The sequence below is a fragment of the Pundamilia nyererei genome, unplaced genomic scaffold (assembly GCF_000239375.1).
Source record: "Pundamilia nyererei isolate P.nyererei 1_Seehausen unplaced genomic scaffold, PunNye1.0 scaffold00029, whole genome shotgun sequence".
In the NCBI taxonomy this organism is placed as follows: Eukaryota; Metazoa; Chordata; class Actinopteri; order Cichliformes; family Cichlidae; genus Pundamilia; species Pundamilia nyererei.
Genome location: NW_005187430.1, coordinates 702,069 through 722,957, shown reverse-complemented (window position 1 = coordinate 722,957; position 20,889 = coordinate 702,069). Strand labels below are relative to the sequence as shown.

The 20,889-nt window shown below is 39.7% G+C and overlaps 1 protein-coding gene across 1 annotated transcript in view; it reads left to right on the top strand.

The window, feature by feature from the left end:
* Positions 1 to 565: 565 nt before the first annotated feature.
* The window catches only part of prkd1 (protein kinase D1), a 68,055-nt gene continuing 47,731 nt past the window's right edge, over positions 566 to 20,889 (top strand). The window contains exons 1-2 of the mRNA XM_005728694.1: positions 566 to 1,444; positions 18,189 to 18,327. Coding sequence (XP_005728751.1) covers positions 1,205 to 1,444; positions 18,189 to 18,327 — 379 coding nt within the window. The 5' untranslated portion in view covers positions 566 to 1,204. The remainder of the gene's footprint in view (positions 1,445 to 18,188; positions 18,328 to 20,889) is intronic.

Below are 20,889 nucleotides of genomic sequence, written 5' to 3'. Positions count from 1 at the left end.
CCAGTGGCTATAATCTCTGTCTTGATTAAAGAAAATCACAGACAAAATTATGTTACATGAAAACAGATTAACTTTATTACAAATTCCATTTCTGGTACAGTCTATGCTTTTCTGCACTGCAAACCAAAAAAGAGGCTGCATACAAGAAGAAAGCAAAATTACCTTTAAAAAATGAATCTGCTCCTGAGTTAACTGCTTGACCCACGTTTGCAACCACATTAAACATCCTACATAATTAATCTAATCGTAAAAAGCCATCTCAACATTACTGGGAATTAATGGGTCTACGGCAAAATGGCAAGCCCAGACAGTAACCTGACTGCCCGACACTTACCCGAATCAAACCAGTGAGGAGAGTTTCAACCTGTGTTTTGCCTCCTCTGCACTTTACTAAAGTCACCCTAACCCCCCACTCCCCACCCCATATATCCATATTAGGGTAACAAATGCCTTGTCAGCAAAAGACAAACTCAAGAGGTAATATTTCACTAGTTTTAGATTAGTATATCCAAAAATCAATTTCTCAACCATAACTGCATATATTGTTAAGAAATTAGTAGTTGAATACAGTAATAATTACTGGGACAGTAGATGAAGAGAGGATAGACGGACTAGAGACAGAATTTGGGATTTTGAAAATCTGCAAATATCTGGATTTACATAAGTGAACAGAACGCACAGTCTCATCAGCTTCTGAAGTCTAAACCTCTCCATTCATCCATCATTCATCCACCATCCCTCAGTCCAGGACATTTCCCTCTCTCCTCTCCTTTCCTTTACTCCCCTCCTCCTCCTCTCCAGCCACTGTTGACGTCCATGGCTCTGTCACCCGCATCACCGGTTTCCACGCTGCTCTCTGGTCCAGTCATGTAGTCATTATGGCTCTTCTAATTGCCTCTGTGTTCACACCCGCGCTGTTTGTCTTCTCGCGGCTCCCTTTCTTTTTTCAGTTAGTTTTATTTTAGTTAATCAGTCGTCTTTTTTGTCGGAAACTCTTTTTATCCTCTTGCACTTTTCTGACGCTTTGGGGAGTTCCGTGCGTCCGAGCCTCTCGCACCTCTCCACGGTGTAAATCCCTGCTCTGGCTGCTCCACCTGGACGTGTCGCTAATTTCCCTATTCATTCACCCGTGCGGTCGTTTCACGTCGTCGTGACTCCTAATTGTTTCTTGGCAGAGTTAGAAACCGGTGGTGAAAAGGCTCATATGAGTGCGCCTCCGCTGATCCGTGCGCCCAGCCCTCTCCCGTTCTCAGGGGGCACAAACAACACCAACACCGGCGCCGGGGGAGGGGGTGGTGGTGGTGTAGGAGGAGGAGGAGGAGGTGGTGGTGTGATCTCCTTCCACATCCAGATCGGTCTGAGCCGGGAGCCCGTGCTGCTGGATGCCGCGGAGTTCAGCCTCAGTCAGGTCCGGGAGGTGGCGTGCTCCATCGTGGACCAAAAGGTAACTAAAGAGTTTAAACCAAGTTCTAAAATCAAGTTCTAAAATCCTCTAAGTCCTGACAGAGAAATCATAATGTAAAGAAGTTACATTGGTGACATAAATCTTTCACGGGTTTAAAATTCATTAAATATAGACCATAAACACAGATAATTTCATTTCACGCTTTTTGTCTCTCTGATCTACTTTAAACTTGCCAAGTGTTTTGTTGAGGACCAAAGGAAGTGCAATAAGGAGTTTGGATTTTTCAGTGGGTTTCTTATTTGGGGGTTTCGTGACCTCACAGATGATGTCACAGTCCTCTCTGACCCAGTATATATTTTAGTTTTTTTTTTAAAAAGGGAAGTGGACACTGCACTACAGTATTTAAAACGAATATGATCTACAGATCATAATTTTTTTCTTGAATTTTTAAACACTTTCTGGTTTGGTTTTCTTCCTTCAATAAAACAAACAAACAAAAACATTTGAAGGTTAATGTTGTAGGTTATTGTTTGTTTTAGTTTATTTTTTAATTGGGGGTGTCAGACATATATTAATCAAATTGACCCGCAACTGGGTACAAACCAGCCACTGTATTACTTTGCAAATTAGGAAGTCATCAATAATGAGTAGTCAGCCATCAATAGTGGGAAGACATCCATTTCTTAAATAAAATGCATTGCTATTCTTGGCACAGTGGTGCCAGCTTTCAGAACTACAGGTCAGACTCCAAAGAGAGATTTATCTCACATGTGTCAGATTTAAAAGGATTATTGAACAAGTTGTTGGATAGTTCTGGGAACTGGAGAGTAGTTCAGAAAGGGATACTGGTTATCAGAAAACAAGTGGATAATCTGTACAAGAGGAAAGAGAGTGTTATTTCTGGCCAATCTTAATATCGGAAGAATCTTGTGAAGCAATGGAATTGCCTTACTTGTGGATTATCCGGACATGAATCATTGAGGAGGTTATACGTTACAGGCAAGTATCCAGCAAGAAGAGACAAGTGGTGGTGGAGAGTGGGAAGGCAGGTCAGTGGGGTTGGAGGCTTGAGTGGAACTCACTGGGAATACAGGTAAGTCAGAAATCACATCCACAGAGTGAGACTGTGGGTGGTGTAACAATCTGTTGTCCTTCCTGGATGATAAGGAAATTTAGAACAGGTGTAGAAGGCAGAGAGAGTCATGCCCAAGGGTAGACCAAGGGAAACATTTACTCATCAATCCTGCATCAAGAAAAAGGATTAAAAAGTGAGTGAGATGAGCAGGGAAGGGCATTAATAAGAATTTACCAATTCCGATTCCGTTATGGATATCACTTATTGATTTAATTCTTTTACTGATTCTCATTAGGTTCTCTTTGGCTTTTAGACTCACCACCATCGCTAAGCAGCATCTCAAAGGCATTACAATCATGCAGATTAATTGCGTGCTGTGTAGTCAAATGTTTGTGCATGCTGGAGGTATTTCTCATCTTTGTTGTGATCAGTGTTGGGCTCATCATTCAACAAAGTAATGTGTTACACATTACACAGACAGAGCATTCACATTCCCGACGCGTAACATACCGACGATTTGTCGCGGCCCAAGGCGTGTCATAGTAACGCGAAAGCTACCCCTCCGTGTCCTTATTAAACGCTCCAGATTCCTAATTGAAGTGAATAGAAAGCTGCTTCGTGGCTTTCTATTTGCTTCCTTTTTATTCTCTTGCCAGCTTTCTATTGCAACCCTAACCATAATCTTAAATTTATAGATTTATTCCAACCTGCTCTCATGCCTCAGAACGCGCAACATGCTGATGATTTGTCACATAGTGTCTGCATGTTATGTGTTGGGATGAAAACGTGTTGACACAGAACAGTTTTCTTAAAAGTAATTCAAAATATTAATTAATTCCAGGAGAAAGTTGTTACACTACTGGTTACATTGAAATGAACTAAAACACATTGTCTCATAATTACAATTAAACACAGTCTACAGTGCCACATATCAGCACATATCTCTAGCCTAACAAGGACACACATACATGATTTTTCTCTTAGTATTTAGGTATGAAAACAAAACCAACAGAACAAAGCAAACATGAAAACCAGCACAAAGATACTTTAAAACAATCGCCATGGTGCTTCTATATTAGAAACAAGAACAGGTAGAAATGGAGGCAGCAGTCTGACTGCTCATCACTTCTTGTTCTTTCTTTTTTTCCTGTAGAAGTTCAGGGTCTGGCTGCTGAGTTGGCTTTCACTCAGCTTCAACATTGCTCTTGGCTAGTTTAACAATACAGTAGCATGTTGTTTATGCTTGCAAAGAGCCAAAGTTATGTTAGCAGCATAATGCAATTGTTTCCGTCCTGGATGTAAAAATAAAAGTAATGTTCATATGCAGGTGTTTCACCTCACTGTTTTTGCACTTTTTGTAAAATAACTTTTTGAAACTGAGAACTCAGTTTTACCCTTTGAGAATACCTTCAAAACTTATAGATGATGGTGCAACTGTGAAGGGCTTGAGAGAGTCAGAAAAAAATACTATGTCATCATAAAAAAACTTACTCTGTACCAGTTATTCAGCAGCATAGACCAGAACCTTAAATCTGAGCCACAACCCTTACCTAATGAGACTGAATCAAGCAAATACCAAAAGACTGAATATTGAAAAGGCAATCTCTAAATGATGAAATGGGGATTTTAATTTGAGAATAGAAGCTGGAATTCTTGAACTGAGGATCAATGAGAAGAAATCATCCAAGAGGTGACACACAGCTGGAAGCTTAACTTTATTCAACACAATCCATCAGAGAGTTTCAAAGACTAGGTTGAAAATGACGTCTTTTACACCTGAACATTAAAATAACAGCAAAGTAACATTTTGAATTCCAGAAGGATGCCACTGAGCCCAAGGAGCAAAGCTGGCTGAGTGGAAGAGATCAAAGGTGAGTGTACGCAGTTTGGGTTCTCCATCACTTGAAGGTGAAAGTCGACGGCATTTAGAAAAGGCATAACTGCGTCACATCCGTGTTGCTGGTAGATGGCCAAGGATCCGAGCTTCACGGAATTTGATGCTTTTCCTGTGGAAGGGGAGGTGATGCAGCAGACTTCCTGGTTCTATTTTGCTTGCACGTAATTGTTTTAGAAGGAGCAGAAACAGCAGGAATGGGGGTTTGTTGAGGAGGTGGACTGACTTGCAGTCCAGACTGAGTCATGTCTAATGCAACAGCAAGCTCTCATATTTTCTCATGCACTATGATCGGGCAAGAAGATGCAGAGAAGAGTACTTCTGATGGGACACAATACAGGAGCTCCCTCTACTAGAATTTCACACAGATGAGGATTCAAATGGCTCTGGCTGATCTTGATCAGGAATAGGTTCGAGGATGTCACTAAGAGGGGGACACATGATTAAAAATGTGATAGCATGACAAAAGAAACATCATAAACACCTCTGCATGTATGAAAGGCAGAATGACAGAAGTGGTTTGTGATTTAAACCACACAGAAGTGAGTCTGATTGGCTCAGTCGAGGAAGAAGATGATTGGACTGGAACAACGATGCCAGTGTTGAGTTTGACAGTGTGGGAGAGCGGTAGTGATGTAAAGAAGCTGAACACCTAGGGAAGTGGGCAGATGATTGCAGAGCTTAATACTGAACTAACACATAGGCTTAGAATAGTAGAAAGGGGAATACTGTTGCTATGTCACTTTCCACACCTTTACAAATCAGTTTTTATACACTATACAGGTTTGTTTCCAGTACAGCAACTTTACCTCAGGAATGCTGACTAGTTGTGACAAAGCTTATATTAAGCTTTGTTATATACGTCAACAATAATAAGGATGGTGGTTTCCATTCGATTCTTTCACCAGCAGATGAAACAAAATTTGGCACAAAAGAATTTAGTATATCACCGAGGGTAATTTGTTTAAGTTAATTGCTGTTAAAAAAGATTTATTGTTGACAAACAGTTTCATGAATTGTTTGTTTTAAAATAGCTGTATTTACAATGTATTAGATGCTCAAATAAGGCATTCGAATGTATCCATCCTCGCAAACATGGCTGCATTTTTAGACTTTTGATAAAGTGTTTTTTATTTGTTACATGCAGCAGGAGATTTGAGGTGCAGCAGCAAGCCTTTGCTGCTGAACAGACTAACACATGAACACACAACATTTCTCTGATGGCATGCAGTGTGTTTAGCAGTTTTTCGCTCTATGTGTAAAGCCTACAGTATGTGAGTCTGGAAAGGAGTGTTAGTCAGTTGGTGACTCACTCTGAGGCTTGTTTCTCATTGGAAACATGATTAATTCTGCCTTTGTTCACTCGCTCTGCAGGGGTTTTTCTGTTTTTCTGGCTTTTGCTTTATGAACTGAATTGAACTGCAAAGCTGTTACCGAGCACTCATAATTAAACCACGCTGACACACACACAGACAGTGTCGATGTCCTTATGAATGTGATAGATGTCCTATTTCTCACATAGGCAAGCAGAGAGAAATCTCAGAGGAGTTTATGAATGCAGGCGTGTTTTTATTCTCTTATTTCCACAAATAACAATAATGTTGTTGCAAATTACTTTTTCTCTTTCTCCAACACCTAATCAAACCAATGTCCACTCCAAAAGCTACAATGTAAAACATCAAGCCCTTCAGTATCAATATAATTGCAATTAATGTCTATTATTTTATCTTAATTTTAATTTTATAAATGGGACTGGGTAATATATACCAGTGGCCCCTTAGCTGTTGTGCGTGTAGTGCATTCCAAAGTGTTGTGTATTGTAATCACATCACATTTTTTCAGTAATGCAGCACGAAGTTAAGTAATTACATTACAGTTAATTGTAACTGTTGACAAAAAAATTGTAACTGTTGACAGAAAGTTACAAAGTTTTTTCTTCCTGTGCACTGGGTTGTATGAGCTGAGCTACAGTTTTTGGGGAGTAGAGATACAGACAGTACTTTTATTTTTATTGCACAAAAGAACAAGACTGCAATGGTAAAGTGCAAACTGCCTCTAGGACAAAAACAATTGCATTGTGTTCCTAACACAATTCTTTGCAAACATCTGCACAGATAGCATGCTAACAAAAAGCTAGTGAAAAACCTACAGGGATGTTATAGCTGAATGTATGCTGGCCCCAGCAGCCAGGAACTAAGGCAAATTCGAGTAATAAACACAGTGATGAGCAGTCAGGCTTGCAGCATTGTAGCCTCCATTTCTACCAGTAGAATCACTGTGGGATGATTTTTAACTGTGCATTTTGTTGTCAGTTTTGTGTTCATAGATAACAAAAACTAAAAGAAAGATCATAAATATGTCCTCATTATTAATTATGTGACAATGGGTTGCAGGTCATTTTATGGAGTACTGTGGAAGTAATGTGACAGTAATAGACTTACTTTTACCAGTGAGACCCCAACACTCTGATCATTAGTAATAAACGTCCATAATATGAGAGTAATATGCCATGCACAATGACATTCTGTTGTGATAAAAATATGACTTGTGATAGAGGAACCAGTTGAATTTTGTGTTTTATTTCTATAGTGCATTTCATCATTTCAGCAGCAGAGTCACTTTATCAATTCAGTATTTACCAGGAATAATGTTAAAGTGGGAATACAATAATGGTCTTTTTATGTCTTAGGTTGATGTTAGAGTAAATAATATTTGTGGTGACTCAGGTCAAACGATTGCTTTTCTCTATTTTTAAGCTTGTTGAATGCGTGTTTTTAAGCACTCAGTTTATTTCAACTGACCAACAAAATGTTTAAGATGCTTAAGATGTGTAAGAAAAGTTAGGTTGCATTTTGCCATAGTTTTGGAGTGTAGTTGATGTTACCTTCCAGGTGTCTTAGAATGTACTTATGCCTTACAATTACATTACATTATATGTTCTGGCTATGTTAAATAGTAAAAATTCCGTAATAATTGACAGTGAAGATCTGATTTGTCTGCAAGCGCTTATTCAGATGAGTTCAGAAAGGGAAAGAGAATGTTGCTAGAACTAGGATCGGGTTAGAAGACCCAAATGCCATGTTGCAATACTATACAGCTATGGTAGCCAATGTTTCAAATGCAGATTTGACAGGTTTGTGAGTGTACACTTTATCCAAAACCTAGTGACGGTTTACCCATCTCTGCCAGTGGGTGGCTGTAACTCAGGAGGTAGAGCAGGTCACCTACTGATCGGAAGGTTAGTGGTTTGATCCCTGGCTCCTCCAGTCTGCATGTGTATGAATGTAGTTAGGAAGCACTCAGTTTAGAGAGATTGGGTGAATGTGGCATGTTGTATAGAGCACGTTGAGTAATCCAAGAGAGCAGAAAAGCGCTATAAAAGAATCAGTCCATTCACTGTCTGAACAGTGTTTTGTCATGTTACTTTTGCACTGTTATGTTCCGGTACATTGTTATTACATGGCTTGATTAAGGTACACATTAGGCTGACATCTGGGCCAGCACAGGGCCAACAGTGTGTCTGCACACAACTTTCACATGGCCCACATACCGCAAAGAATGACGGCCCTTTGGTGGCCCAAATCAGGGTCTGCCAGAGGTAGTCCACACATGGGCCGGCACAGGACCACCAGTGTGTCTGCAACTGGCCTTGTGCTGGCCCATGTGTAGGCCACCTCTGGTAAACCAGATCTGGGCCACCAAAGGGCCCTTATTCTTTGCGGTATGTGGGCCATGTGTAAGCACATTGTGTGGGCCAGGTCTGGGCCATGCCAATTTTGCTATGTGGGATTTTATACAGCATCCTAACTGGTTTGGATTTGGAGTTATAGCTATAGTGATCAAAGCTGCCAGCATTTTATTTCTTGGCTGAAAAGTGTGTAATTAACAAAAAGAAGTGGATTTGTTTTTTGTCACTTCTGCATCGGCTTTAATGTTCTGTCCCGGTTGTTGCTGCTTGGTTTGATGATATAAATCACCAAAACTAAACTAGCAACTACATTTTGCTCTATTCAGCGAGTAAGAAGAATGCTATTCTACATGTTCTAGACTCTGAAGGTTGATCAGCTACATTAATTGATACAAACACCCTTCCTCTTACATGATACAAGTAAAAACACGCAATATATACAGTTCATCATTCTGGCATTGAACATGTAGATGAAAAATGTGTTTTATTTGAACACGTCTGTCCCAAATGTCTCACCAAGATATATAAATAATAATATAATAGATAATAATAATAGTATAAGGCATTTCTTTTAGTCATATGGGACATTCTTACCTTCTCAGCTTTATTATGTTATCATAATTTCTTCTTTTTTCACAAAAATTGTCAAACTACTCCAAAATGGTATTTCAGTCTTTTCATCAGCTTTGGATTTCAGTAGGGATGCAGCTATGGATTTGCACATTTCTTTTTAGTCACATTTGACAATTTTAACAATGCCATGCTTTTATGTGTATCAGCTATACTGTATAGTCTCAACTATACAAAATCTGTGTAGTTTGTGGCTTTTTGTTTCTGGCAAATTTCTTCACTGTCCAAAGCACTGGTAGCAAAAGGCGGATTAACCAGTAGTTGACTTCCACTAGATAAAAGCCAGATTGAAAGACAATCTGTCCCCTGCAAAAATGTGGCATATCATCCCAATATATTGGAAGGTACCAAATGTGACACCTGAGTGTGACGGCTAAGATGAAACATTCCTAAATTGGAAAGTCTGTTGATGACATAACCCACATAGCAAAATTGGTATGGTCCGGATCTGGCACACAATGTGCTTACACATGGCCCACATACCACAAAGAATGAGGGCCCTTTGGGGGCCCAGATCTGGTTTGCGAAAGGTGGCCCACACAAGGCCAGTTGCAGACACACTGCTGGCCCTGTGCTGGCCCAGAGCAGTTTCAGCTCTGGCCCTAAATGTCAGCCTAATGTGTACCTTAATTAAGCCATGTAATAACAACGTGCGTAATAGTGGAAAAGTAACATGACGAAACTCTGTTCAGACAGTGAATGGACTGATTCTTATATAGCATTTTTCGAGTCTCCCAGATTACTCAAAGTGCTCTATACAACATACCACATTCACCCAACCACACACTTTCTCTTAACTGAGTGCCTCCTAACTACATTCACACTCACGACATGCAGACTGGAGAAGCCAGGGATCAAACCACTAACCTTCCGATCAGTAGGTGACCTGCTCTACCTCCTGAGTTACAGCCACCCACTGGCAAAGATGAGTAAACCGTCACTAGGTTTTGGATAAAGTGTACACTCACAAACCTGTCAAATCTGCATTTGAAACGTAGGCTACCATAGCAGTATAGTATTGCAACATGGCATTTGGGTCTTCTAACTAAAATAGGAACATAAATAGTGCATCATTGCCAGACCTGGCCCACATCTGGGCATACACTCTACCATGACACTAGTCAGTCAGAGGTTACAGCTTGATGCCGGATCCCAGCCAGAGCTGTTTTCTATGGGCCTGGGCCACATAACCCAAACCACAATCGAGCCAGATGTGGCATGCCATCACATAGACAGTGCCATCTATGCCAGGCCTGGCCCATATCTGGATGACATACGTCTTATCATGCCAGAAGTCAGCCAGCAGTGCCAGCTTGATACCAGATTCGGGCCAGACCTACTTGCTATGTGGGAAGTTGTTATATTAGCATCAGCATAGCACCACAGTCTGCACAGTTTAAAAGTGATGTTGGTATGAACGTTTTTTTCAGTCTTGTTCAAAAACATACCATGCACTGTGGTCAATGGTAATGTAATGAACAGCTCTATGAACATTATGATATAGCATGCCAGAAAAGACTTTGGGTTTCACCAAGGATTGGTTTTCTTACCATATACCACAGACACACACACATGCACACACACACACACACACAATGCACGCACACACACGCGCCTCTGCCACTCTGTAACAATAATAATGAAGCCGAGTGTGCTGTGTTTCTGTCGGTAGTGGTTTCTCCTTGTTGCCTGGCAACTGATGATGATTGCAGCTGTGAAGTGTCCTTCTGAGGGCCATTATGAGACACACACACTTTGAATGAGACAGAAGATGAACAGATGTATGTGTGTTTTCTGTCCATGTCATTGTCCTCGCTCTTGCTCTCTTTCATCTCCTTACTTTTTATTTATCCATTCATGCCTCTTTATTCTTCCGTCTTCTCTTCATCTCATTTTGTCTTCCATTATTTTAAAAAATGTATTGTTTTTTCACATTTGTAACCGATCATTCTTGTGTTTTGTAAAATTTAATTTTCACTATCAAGTAGAAATTTTTTAAAAAGCTGTTGGACAAAGTTTAACCTGATAATGTGCATATGCACACTGCCATGGGTCTGGTCTGATGCCCTTTTATAAAAAATAAATATTTTGTTTTTTGTTTTGTTTTGTTTTTTAAATGAAAATCATGCAGTGGTGCATAATCTGATTAACATATATTATTCATATTATTTATAGGCACGTAAGCAACCAAATTACACGTTAGACTATTTAGATGTCTCATACTTATTTGCTATGAAGTTTTAACTTTAAATTGTTTACAAAATTTACAAATAATAATGCATTTAGACTGAGACTTTAAATCATTTAGCAGTCTTGTTGTGTTGTCAAGGAGCTAATTGTAGATTTTACTCACCTTTGCAGGAACATTAATTTTTATAAATACCACACATGTAGTTTTCTGCATTGGGTTGACTTTGAAGTCGAGTTCTACATATGGATTCAAGTTCCTACAAGTAAAACAAGTGCATGCACATTTGAAGATTATTTCATATTCTGTTTTTATAGTGACAGCCTACTCTTGTCCTCATTATGTTATAAGGATGGATTGCTGTGTTTATGTTCAAATGTAACAGCATCCATGGGCTCTTTTAACACCCCCGTGTTCCTTAGCAGCACCATCACAAATAAAATAACTAAATAATATCAGTGATGGCTCAGTGACAGCAGGTCCTTAGAATTAGCTAACCTAACAGGATTCAGTTGATATTAATGTCACTGATCATTCTTGTGCTTTTTTCTTGTGCTGAGATAAAAATAGATACGTATTTCTATATTTAATTAAGTACATGCTGGACTAAAGGGTTTGCCCCTTTCTGGTACGGCTTTTTAAGCCCATCTGCCTAATCATAAAATCTTTACAGCACAGAGGCACGGTGGTTAGCACTGTTGCCTCACAGCAAGTAAGTTCTGAGTTTGACTTCACCGTGTGACTGGGATCTTTCTCTGTGGAGTGTGCATGTTCTTCCCATACTCTGACTTCCTCCCAAGTGGGGATAGGTAATTGTTGATTCTACATTGTCCATAGGTGTGATTGTGAGTGTGAATGGTTGTCTGTGTTATCCCTGGGTCACACTGGCTACCTGTTTAGGATATACCCTGCCTCTTGTCTTATGGGCTTATGTCAATAACCCTGATGAGGATAAACTGAAGAGAATGGATGGGTTAACTGACCTCAGTTAAAATATATAACTGTTATTTTGAAGTAGACATTATATATTGATATATTGATTAGACAAGATGCACACAGTTTCCATTAAAAAAAAGATCTATCCATGAGTCCATGGATCGGATCCATGAGTTATTGTTTTTTAACCACTTATCCAATTTAGTCATGAGGGTCCTGGGCCCTTTTTCTGCTGTCATAGGGAAAAAGGTGGGGTACATCCTGGATAGGTAACCAGCTTATTATGGGGCATAGCTGAACCTAACTTACTAAAGTACTACATTCAGTATTTGTGACAAATTTTGGCCTATTGATTGATAAAACTTTTTGGTTTGGTTTTATTTTTGCTTTTTTGTTTAAACAGTTGAACCTACAACGGCTGTGAAAAACATGTCAGTTGCTGAAAAAGAACAGGTGGCACACTGTAGTGTTTGTTCCTCAAACACATCCAGCCTTTGTTTATAAAGTTATGAATGCAGTTGGGTTATTCAGGGTTACTGCTGCCAATGTGGACCAAGCTATGGGGTTGTATAGGGACTGAATGGATTGTAACAACAACCAAGACATCTGATTGTCCTGAAGTATCTCTCACAGGATCCCCTGAGAGATGCAGTCATATGTCCGCAAAACACATGCGGATTGGTTGGGCAAACGCCCACAAACACTCGAGAGGACACTGAGCTGGATCAGCATTTGACGGCCAGGATAAAAGTTGTATTGCTCTTCCTGAGTTCAACGTTCAGCTAAGAGATGGACTCTCCTTTCCAGTACTATGACATACACCTTGAGGCTGAGTAGTGTGGTTTGGCAGAGCACACCCTCCAGTCCCTCTTCTTAAAAATGGGAACTATGACCTGAGTTTGCCAATCCAGAGGCACTGCCCCAGATCTCCATGTGATATCACAAAGGGGTATCAACCAGGAAAACCCTAAAACATCCAGGACCTTTATGAACTCTTTAGAATGAGCCTTATCCACCCAAGGGGTTCTGCTACCAAGGAGCAGTGTTGGTCAAGTTACTTGAAAAAAGTAATCAGTAACTAATTGCCGATTACTCCCCCAAAAAGGTAATCCCGTTACTTTACTGATTACTTATTTTAAAAAGTAATTAATTACTTAGTTACTTAGTTACTTAGTTACTTTTTAAAAACACGATTTACAACCTGAATAGGTGATAAAGCAATAGACCTTTCAGCCAAATCTACTTTTTCTACATAATCCATCATACAAAATGTAATCAAATGGAAAAGTCTCTTTTTAAAACTTGTTTTATTAGTTTTAACTTTATGCATCAAGCAAAAATTAAATTATATGCAACATTCTCTGACTGGAAGAAAATTTTTTAACATTTAAACTTATTTTCTGCACATTCCTGCACATAAAATATATTTTTTTTATGTGTGTTTACACTCACTCTTTCAAATAGATGCAAGTAAAACACAGCAGAAAATAAATAACATCAAAGACTAGCGGTCCTATTGCTCTATTTTCACCTGTAAAGCAGGAGTGGCATAGGCAGAGGTTTACCCTGGTGCAGGTGTGCCGCAGCGGTCAGTGGAAGAATCCGCGAGTTTCTCTGTGAGTTTCCCATTACGTCGTAGCGCACTCAGTGCTTGCTTGGAAGTTTAGGGGGGGGGGGTTTTTAGTAACGCAGTAACGCAGCGTTTCTACGGGAAAGTAACAGTAATCTAATTACTGTTTTTGCAATAGTAATCCCTTACTTTACTCGTTACCTGAAAAAGGTAATCAGATTACAGTAACGCATTACAAGTAACGCGTTACTGCCCATCTCTGCCAAGGAGTTAACGATTTCAGTGACCTCACCTCCAGTGATGGGCAAATCACCCACCTCATCTCCAGACTCCGCCTCTGCTACAGAAGAACTGAGGAGATAGCCCTGTGACAGACTAGCGACCTGTCCAGGGTGTACCCTGCCTTTCACCCTATGGCATCTGCGATAGGCTCCAGCCCCCACCAACTCTGAATTTGATAAGTAAAAGAGAATGGATGGATGGAAGCTTCAAGATTGACCGAAAGTCTTGTTCTATGGCCTCACTGAACCCCTACTATTTTTGAGCTTGTGATTCGGCTACTGTAAGAGCTGCACACTGCTTGGTTGAATATCTTTTTGTTGAGTACCACACCAAAGACTCATTTAGCTTGACGGCTACCTTCACTTCTGTTGTCTGCCTACTGGTTTGACAATTACTACACGGGCGCCAGCAAGAATGTCAAGAATTTTCACTGATGGAAAATTCAGACTATGGTAAATGGCCTGTATTTATATAGCGCTTTCCTAGTCCCTAAGGACCCCAAAGCGCTTTACATATCCAGTCATCCACCCATTCACACACACAATCACGGCAAGCTACATTGTAGCCACAGCCACCCTGGGGCGCACTGACAGAGGCGAGGCTGCCGAACACTGGCGCCACCGGGCCCTCTGACCACCACCAGTAGGCAACGGGTGAAGTGTCTTGCCCAAGGACACAACGACCGAGACTGTCCGAGCCGGGGCTCGAACCGGCAACCTTCCGATTACAAGGCGAACTCCCAACTCTTGAGCCACGATCGCCAACTCTTGAGCCACGAACAAAGTCCGGCCCCTCCTCTAGGAGACTGGTTCTAAAACCCATGCTGTGTGTTGAGGTAAATCCAACTCTTAACCTCACACACTACCTAAGACTCCTTCCTTCTCTGCTGGGGATCGTATTGCCAAAGTTTGACCCTCAATGGCTGCAACCAAACACTGCACCCAACCCTTATGATTCCTCCTGCAGGTGGTGAGCCCATATCATGTAAAACCAAAATATTAAGTCAGTTTTTCATTCATAAATATATATTTTTTCTGCTAAGTTTCATTCACTGTCAAATTAGCATTTTTCAGTATATACAAACACTAACTTCTACTTCAGAATCTGATAGTGAGGAGTACTTTAACTCCAATACATCAGTAGTACTAAAAATTGGAACAATGATTCAGGGAATGGTCTGGAGTAAAGAGATTAGAAAAATGAGAATACATGCCTTAAAAATTTGGGGAAATAAAATAAGCTCATGGCGAAAATTATAGAGGAAGTGACATCAGGACCTTTATCACATGTTCTTAATTTAAGAAATTTTATTTTGCTTTAGAGATATTTGTTGGACAACAAGATGTTAAGAGAACGGTCAGTCAGGCTCCAGCATCCACGATGCTGTAGTTCAACATATTCAGCACAGGAAGTCTTGAACTGAGCTGAATTGGATAAAGAGAGCTGGAGGAGATGGAAAGGAATCGGCCCTGAATTCCTGTTGCCATGACAACAACGGCGACACCGCTGCTATGGTGACACCACACACACATAATGATGCAAGCGTGCTGATCGAAAGGAAGGTTCAGGGCAGTATGATAAAGCGTCTCCACTTTTTTGTTCTATTATGTTCTTGCTCTTATGTACCTCATTTTCAACTTCTTTCCTCTCTGTTTCCTCTCCTCACCCTTCTCTCTCCTACTGCTGTCCTTGAAATTCATCATTTAGGGTGACAGAAACTGCTAATTCTTGCATTTCAGCTTCAAGGAGTGATGCTAATGTGGGCAAAATATCTTGTTGATGGCAGAAGTCAAACAATAATGACTAGAATGTTAACAGTAATTCAGGTACAAGGGACACTAAAGATGGACTGCTGTAGAAGAATAACACACTCGGCCAAGAAGAAGATACTGAGGGCAGTGGCTCATCAAAACTGGATAATTTGGTGTAAATGATATGAATGCAGGGAATCCTCCCCACCTTTATTCATTCTGACCGCTGCTGCTGCTGTAATGGTGCGCCGATATTGTTTTGACACACTCTGAGTCACTCTATAGACTGAGGCTCATGTTAACAGCAGCGCCTGAGCGCATGACCATGTCCATATCAGAGTGTTTTTCTGGGAATGACAGTAACTTCTCTGTACTCCCATAGCCTCCACCATAGGTGGAAATTTCAGAGTAAAATCAGGGAGACACAACTTTCCAGTATTTTTAGAGCTTATTTAGAAAAAATAAAAACTAACATTACTTACCAAGGTAGTAGTGCCGCTGTGTGACTTTATTTTCACTCCCAAAACTTAAATATGGATAAGGAGTTCATACCATTGCCAAATCCTTACTGTCACTGCTACTCAAAATCTAGTGCACAAAATACACACAAATATACAGTGTCTGTCCTTCTCTGATATTTGCTCACACAGACAAGTTTCTGATCATGAAGGAGCCATAAAGAAAAGGCAGAAAAATAGCTGTAGCTGCAGTGACACACTAACTGTAGGTTACTCCAATAAAACTTCCACGTCGTACATCAAATATTCAGTTTTCTGACTACCAGACAGATCCAAGAGTAGAAGAAAATGAATACTACAAGGTGTATGGCACTCGTGGGTAATTCTTATACATATGCTGAATTCATAATTTTATAATTTATGAGGAGAAAGAAAGAAAACAATGACTTCCTAACCACATAACTGGAAAAAATGGATGCTTTCAATCACATTTCAGTGCTGTGGTATCTTAAAAAAATGTGATTTGGTCTGACCACATATATGTAGCAATGGAAGTGACGTATGTAAAAAAAAAAAATAGAAGTTTGATATAAATCTTTGTTTTCATGTATGCTATTGTATGCTATGGTGTGTGTGTCTTCTTCTACCGTGGAAGAGTGTTTGTGTGTTTTTGTGGTCGATAACAATCTCAGTGGTGTTCTACACTTGGTCAATGTGTTGCTCCTTTCAGCAGTGCCTCATCGATCTTTAACATAACAGCGAACTGCACCTTTAACTTCCTGTGGTTACACTCGGCTGCGTTTGTGCGTTTGCTCACATACACCTGTCTTTGTGGGGACTAGTTTGAGCAATTAATCTTCTGTTTGTGTTTTTAAAGTGACAACTCCATGTAGAGTCGAGGCTTGAAGTCTTACTGATTTTAACACCTTTTAGCACTTTGGCAACTCCAACACTTTTAGCGATTTAAGTGAAACATCTGAAACTTCTCCTGCAGTGTTATCGTCTTCTGTATCCAGTGATTATGAGACAGATAGTCCCTGGGCACAGACCTGTGAATTGCCCCCCACCCACCAGAGAGGAACCAAAGACTGAAATAGAAAGAACAGCTACAGATTCTAGAGTTGGGTTTCATATCTATTCCACTTTGTTGTGTGTTTCTCTGTGGTTACTTTGCATCTCTTACTCATACATTTGTGCCCCTAGTCTCTCGTTGCTTTGGTCCTTTTTATTTATTTTATTATTAATTATTATTATTATTAATTTTTTCAATTTCATGGCCTGCATGGTTTCCAGCAGAACTGGTAGCAGTACAGTTAGTGGGAATAGCACTTTAAGGCAGTTGGAGTTTGATCTGACAATGGAAACAGCCGAATGCCATCCATCACTACCACAACGTCACATGATATGTAAAAGAGACGATAGTTAGCAGAAACTAAACTTTCAAAATAAAAGTAACATTGTTTTCCAGTAATAGATGATGTTGATAGCAGTACAGTTAGTGGGAATAGCACTTATATGCAGCATAATATATGCAGCTTTAATACAGATTTTGTATTCCTGAAATGGAAGCCTGTCAAAAATGTAGCAGTTTGAATTAAAAGTAGTAGATTTGAATCAAATTTACTGTCAGATAGTAGGAGGACTATCAGGCTGCTGTTTGTTATTATATCATCATAACACAATTAGGAACATGAATATCTTTGATAGAGTTCTGTCTCTGCAAATTTACAACATCATTGTATTTGTGTTAATTTATTTGGTGAGATCGGTCTGTCCATCTCCTTCTGATGATAATCTCAGTCTATTATTAATCTGTTGATAAAGATCAAAGCTCTTCTCTTTCTCTGCGTCACTACTCTTCATTTTTTTGTCTCTTTTCATCAGCTCTCTCAAATTTGAATTTACTTTGACGTGATTGCAGTAGAAAGACAGGCTCATGCTATTTTAAAAGTCTGTGTGTAAAATGTTTTTATTTTCAGAGCAGTCAACTGATGTCATTGTCCTGATTCACAGCTTTGTGCAGAAACCAATTGTGCACAGATAAAAAGCTCGTACAGAGACACAAAATACCCACATGAAATGACCATAAGGAGAAAATAACAGAAAACTGTTATAAAGAGAAAAAGTGGACATACTAGACCAAATGCAGATATGCAATGAGTACAAAGTTACTCAAAACTATGATAAAGAATGGTTATACGATCAACAAATCCCCATATTAGCAATTATGAAAAAGACGTAGTTACAACTAACATAACTTTTTTTGAAATACAGATTTTGCTGAGATAATATGCCTTTCTGTCTCTGTTAGTTACCAGAGTGCGGCTTCTATGGGATGTACGAGAAGATCCTCCTATTCCGTCATGATCCTACATCAGACAATGTGCTGCAGCTACTGCGCTCTGCTTCTCAGATCCAGGAGGGTGACTTGGTGGAAGCCATACTGTCAGGTAAAAGCAAGGAGGGGTACCCATGTCAGACCACTGATGTACAAAAAATAAACTGAATCCGTGCTCTGTACTTGTTTCCTTCGTAGCTTTAGTTTTTCTCCAGCCTTAAAGTCTTCTGTTATTGTTCCAGAAAACATGTTTTTTATCATTATAAAATTATAAGTGTGAAGGAGCTTAAGAGTCATGTGAGCACAGTAACAATGAGCTTAGGACAGACAGATAAATGACTGTACCCCTGGGAATTTTGTCCCATGTAACAGTCACTCTGTATTATATGATGGCAATATTTACGTCATGAAGTAAGGAACAAGATCATTGGCTGTTTTCTGAGCACATCCAACTAGAAGCTCATGGCCCAAACATTGAAGGGTTACCACAAATAAACACAAATTTTAATCAGCTTTATGCTATAATGAAATGTTTCTAGAATTTATGTAACACAGTGCTTCTACCATCACACCAGAGTTGGAGAATCAAATCGAATGCAGCCAAGTCCACACTAGCCCGGATAAATTTGAAAACAGCGTTTTCGTCTGAAAACACTCCGCTTCCACATTATCGTTTTAGTCAATGTCACAGAGTTGTGCGTCCACATTGAAACAGCTGAAAACGTTTACATTCCAGTACTGCGCATGCGTGAAGCGCAAGACGATTCGACCTGCCTCATTTCTGTCTGCTGTTTATTTACTTTCTGGCTCTTTGAAACGTCGCTGCAAAACTTTGAGGAAAAGCACAGTGTTTTAAATGGACTAAGAACGAAGTGGAGTTGTTGCTGCGAGTAACACAAAAGTACAAAGTTGCAAAAGCGAGTGAGAATTAAAGAACTTGAAGAAAAGCTATCTGGAGCATGTACAGACTGATATTAATCTTTAATAGGGCTGTCAAAATTGAGAGCAAACAAATCAACTGCTGTGTAATGCCCTCCGCTATCTTAGTTTAATTGGTCTCATGACTGCATCACATGACTAAAATGCGTCATCGTTTTCGAAAAGGCTCCGGGGTTGCTGTCCACACTGCGACACGAAAACGGCGTTTTCAAATGTATCCACTATGGAGAGCGTTGTCAATGAGCTGCATTTTCCTTGACCGAAAACGCCGTCTGTGTGGACGGAAGGCCAAGACGTAGAGAAAAAGATGCGATTTCAAACAAAAACATATTAGTGTGGACATGCCCTCTTTATTTATATACTACAGAAGAAACTCCAACAATCAGACAACCAATTCTGAGCAAGCACTTGGTGACAGTGGGAAGGAAAAACTCCCCTTTAACAAGAAGAAACCTCTGACAGAACCAGGGAGGGGCAGACATCTACCGGCATGGTGGGGGTGAGGGGAGGAAGATGGGACAAAAGACACACTGTGGAAAAGAGCCAGAGATTAACAATAACTCATGTCATATTAAAGCTGCCTTGGCATCAATCATTCTCTTCTAACCTAGATGTCACCATGCTGTAACTGTAATCTTAACTGAAAGCTATTCTAACCTGCCGATAAGCTAGAGCTACATGTGTTCTTAAGTTTTTCCAACTTCTCTTACTCAGACTGTGTAACTTAGTCTCTCTTTGGGGAAATGTTTGTGTGCCCCACAGGGAAACTGACATCCCATAGTGTACCTGTGGAAACATATGTATTGTACTATGTCTCCAAAATAATCTATCACACACACACACACACACACACACACACACACACACACACACACACACACACACACACACACACATTTGCCTTATTAAAAAGAACAACAGCAAAAAAAGCAAGCTCCATGTTCAACAACAACAGCATGTACTGTTAGTGTAATCTGGTTGCCTGAAATGAATTAAAAAATGTCCAGATGTGTGTAATGATTATCTCATTTTGGAGAATTCTTTATTAGGCTTGTCTTTCTGGCTGTCATCCAGCTCAGGACTCAGGTGTTCACACGATGCTATGCTAATGGCCCGACAGCTGCTTCTCCCTAATTTCCTGCCTTTCTTTCACCATCAACTGTAGTATGTGTGAACATTTGCATTTCGTTTGTCTACATTTGTGTGTGTTTGCTTTAATTAATATGTTTACATTTTTCTCTTTGTCTACAATTTTAGCTTCTCTTTAACAATAAATTTTAATGGTGATAACAAATTATATATTGTGTACTATAACACTGTACTTAGCATACTATATGTGCACAAACTTTTGAAGATAAAAAAAAAAAACCCAAAAAGCCAAAGAAGTGCAAAACAGGTGTTAGCAACATTGTAATAGAGGAAATGTATGCACTGAAAAAATGGCATCCAAAGTTAAACAAGACAAACATAGAGAAAGTAACAGAGAAAGAAAAGGAATGAAAAAAAAAATCTAATCTACACTGTAAAAAATGAATGCAAATCCATGACTGGCACCACAATCTGTTAACAGTTGGGAGCAGGTTCAAATAGTTTTTGGTTATCAAGGAAAGATTGGCAACCAGCTCCCTACTGGAAGTGTTTTCCCCCTTTCACATTTTTCATCCATGGTTGTGATTTATCTTGAAGGAACATCTATAAAAAAATGTAATAAGTAATTAAATATGCTCTCCACTGT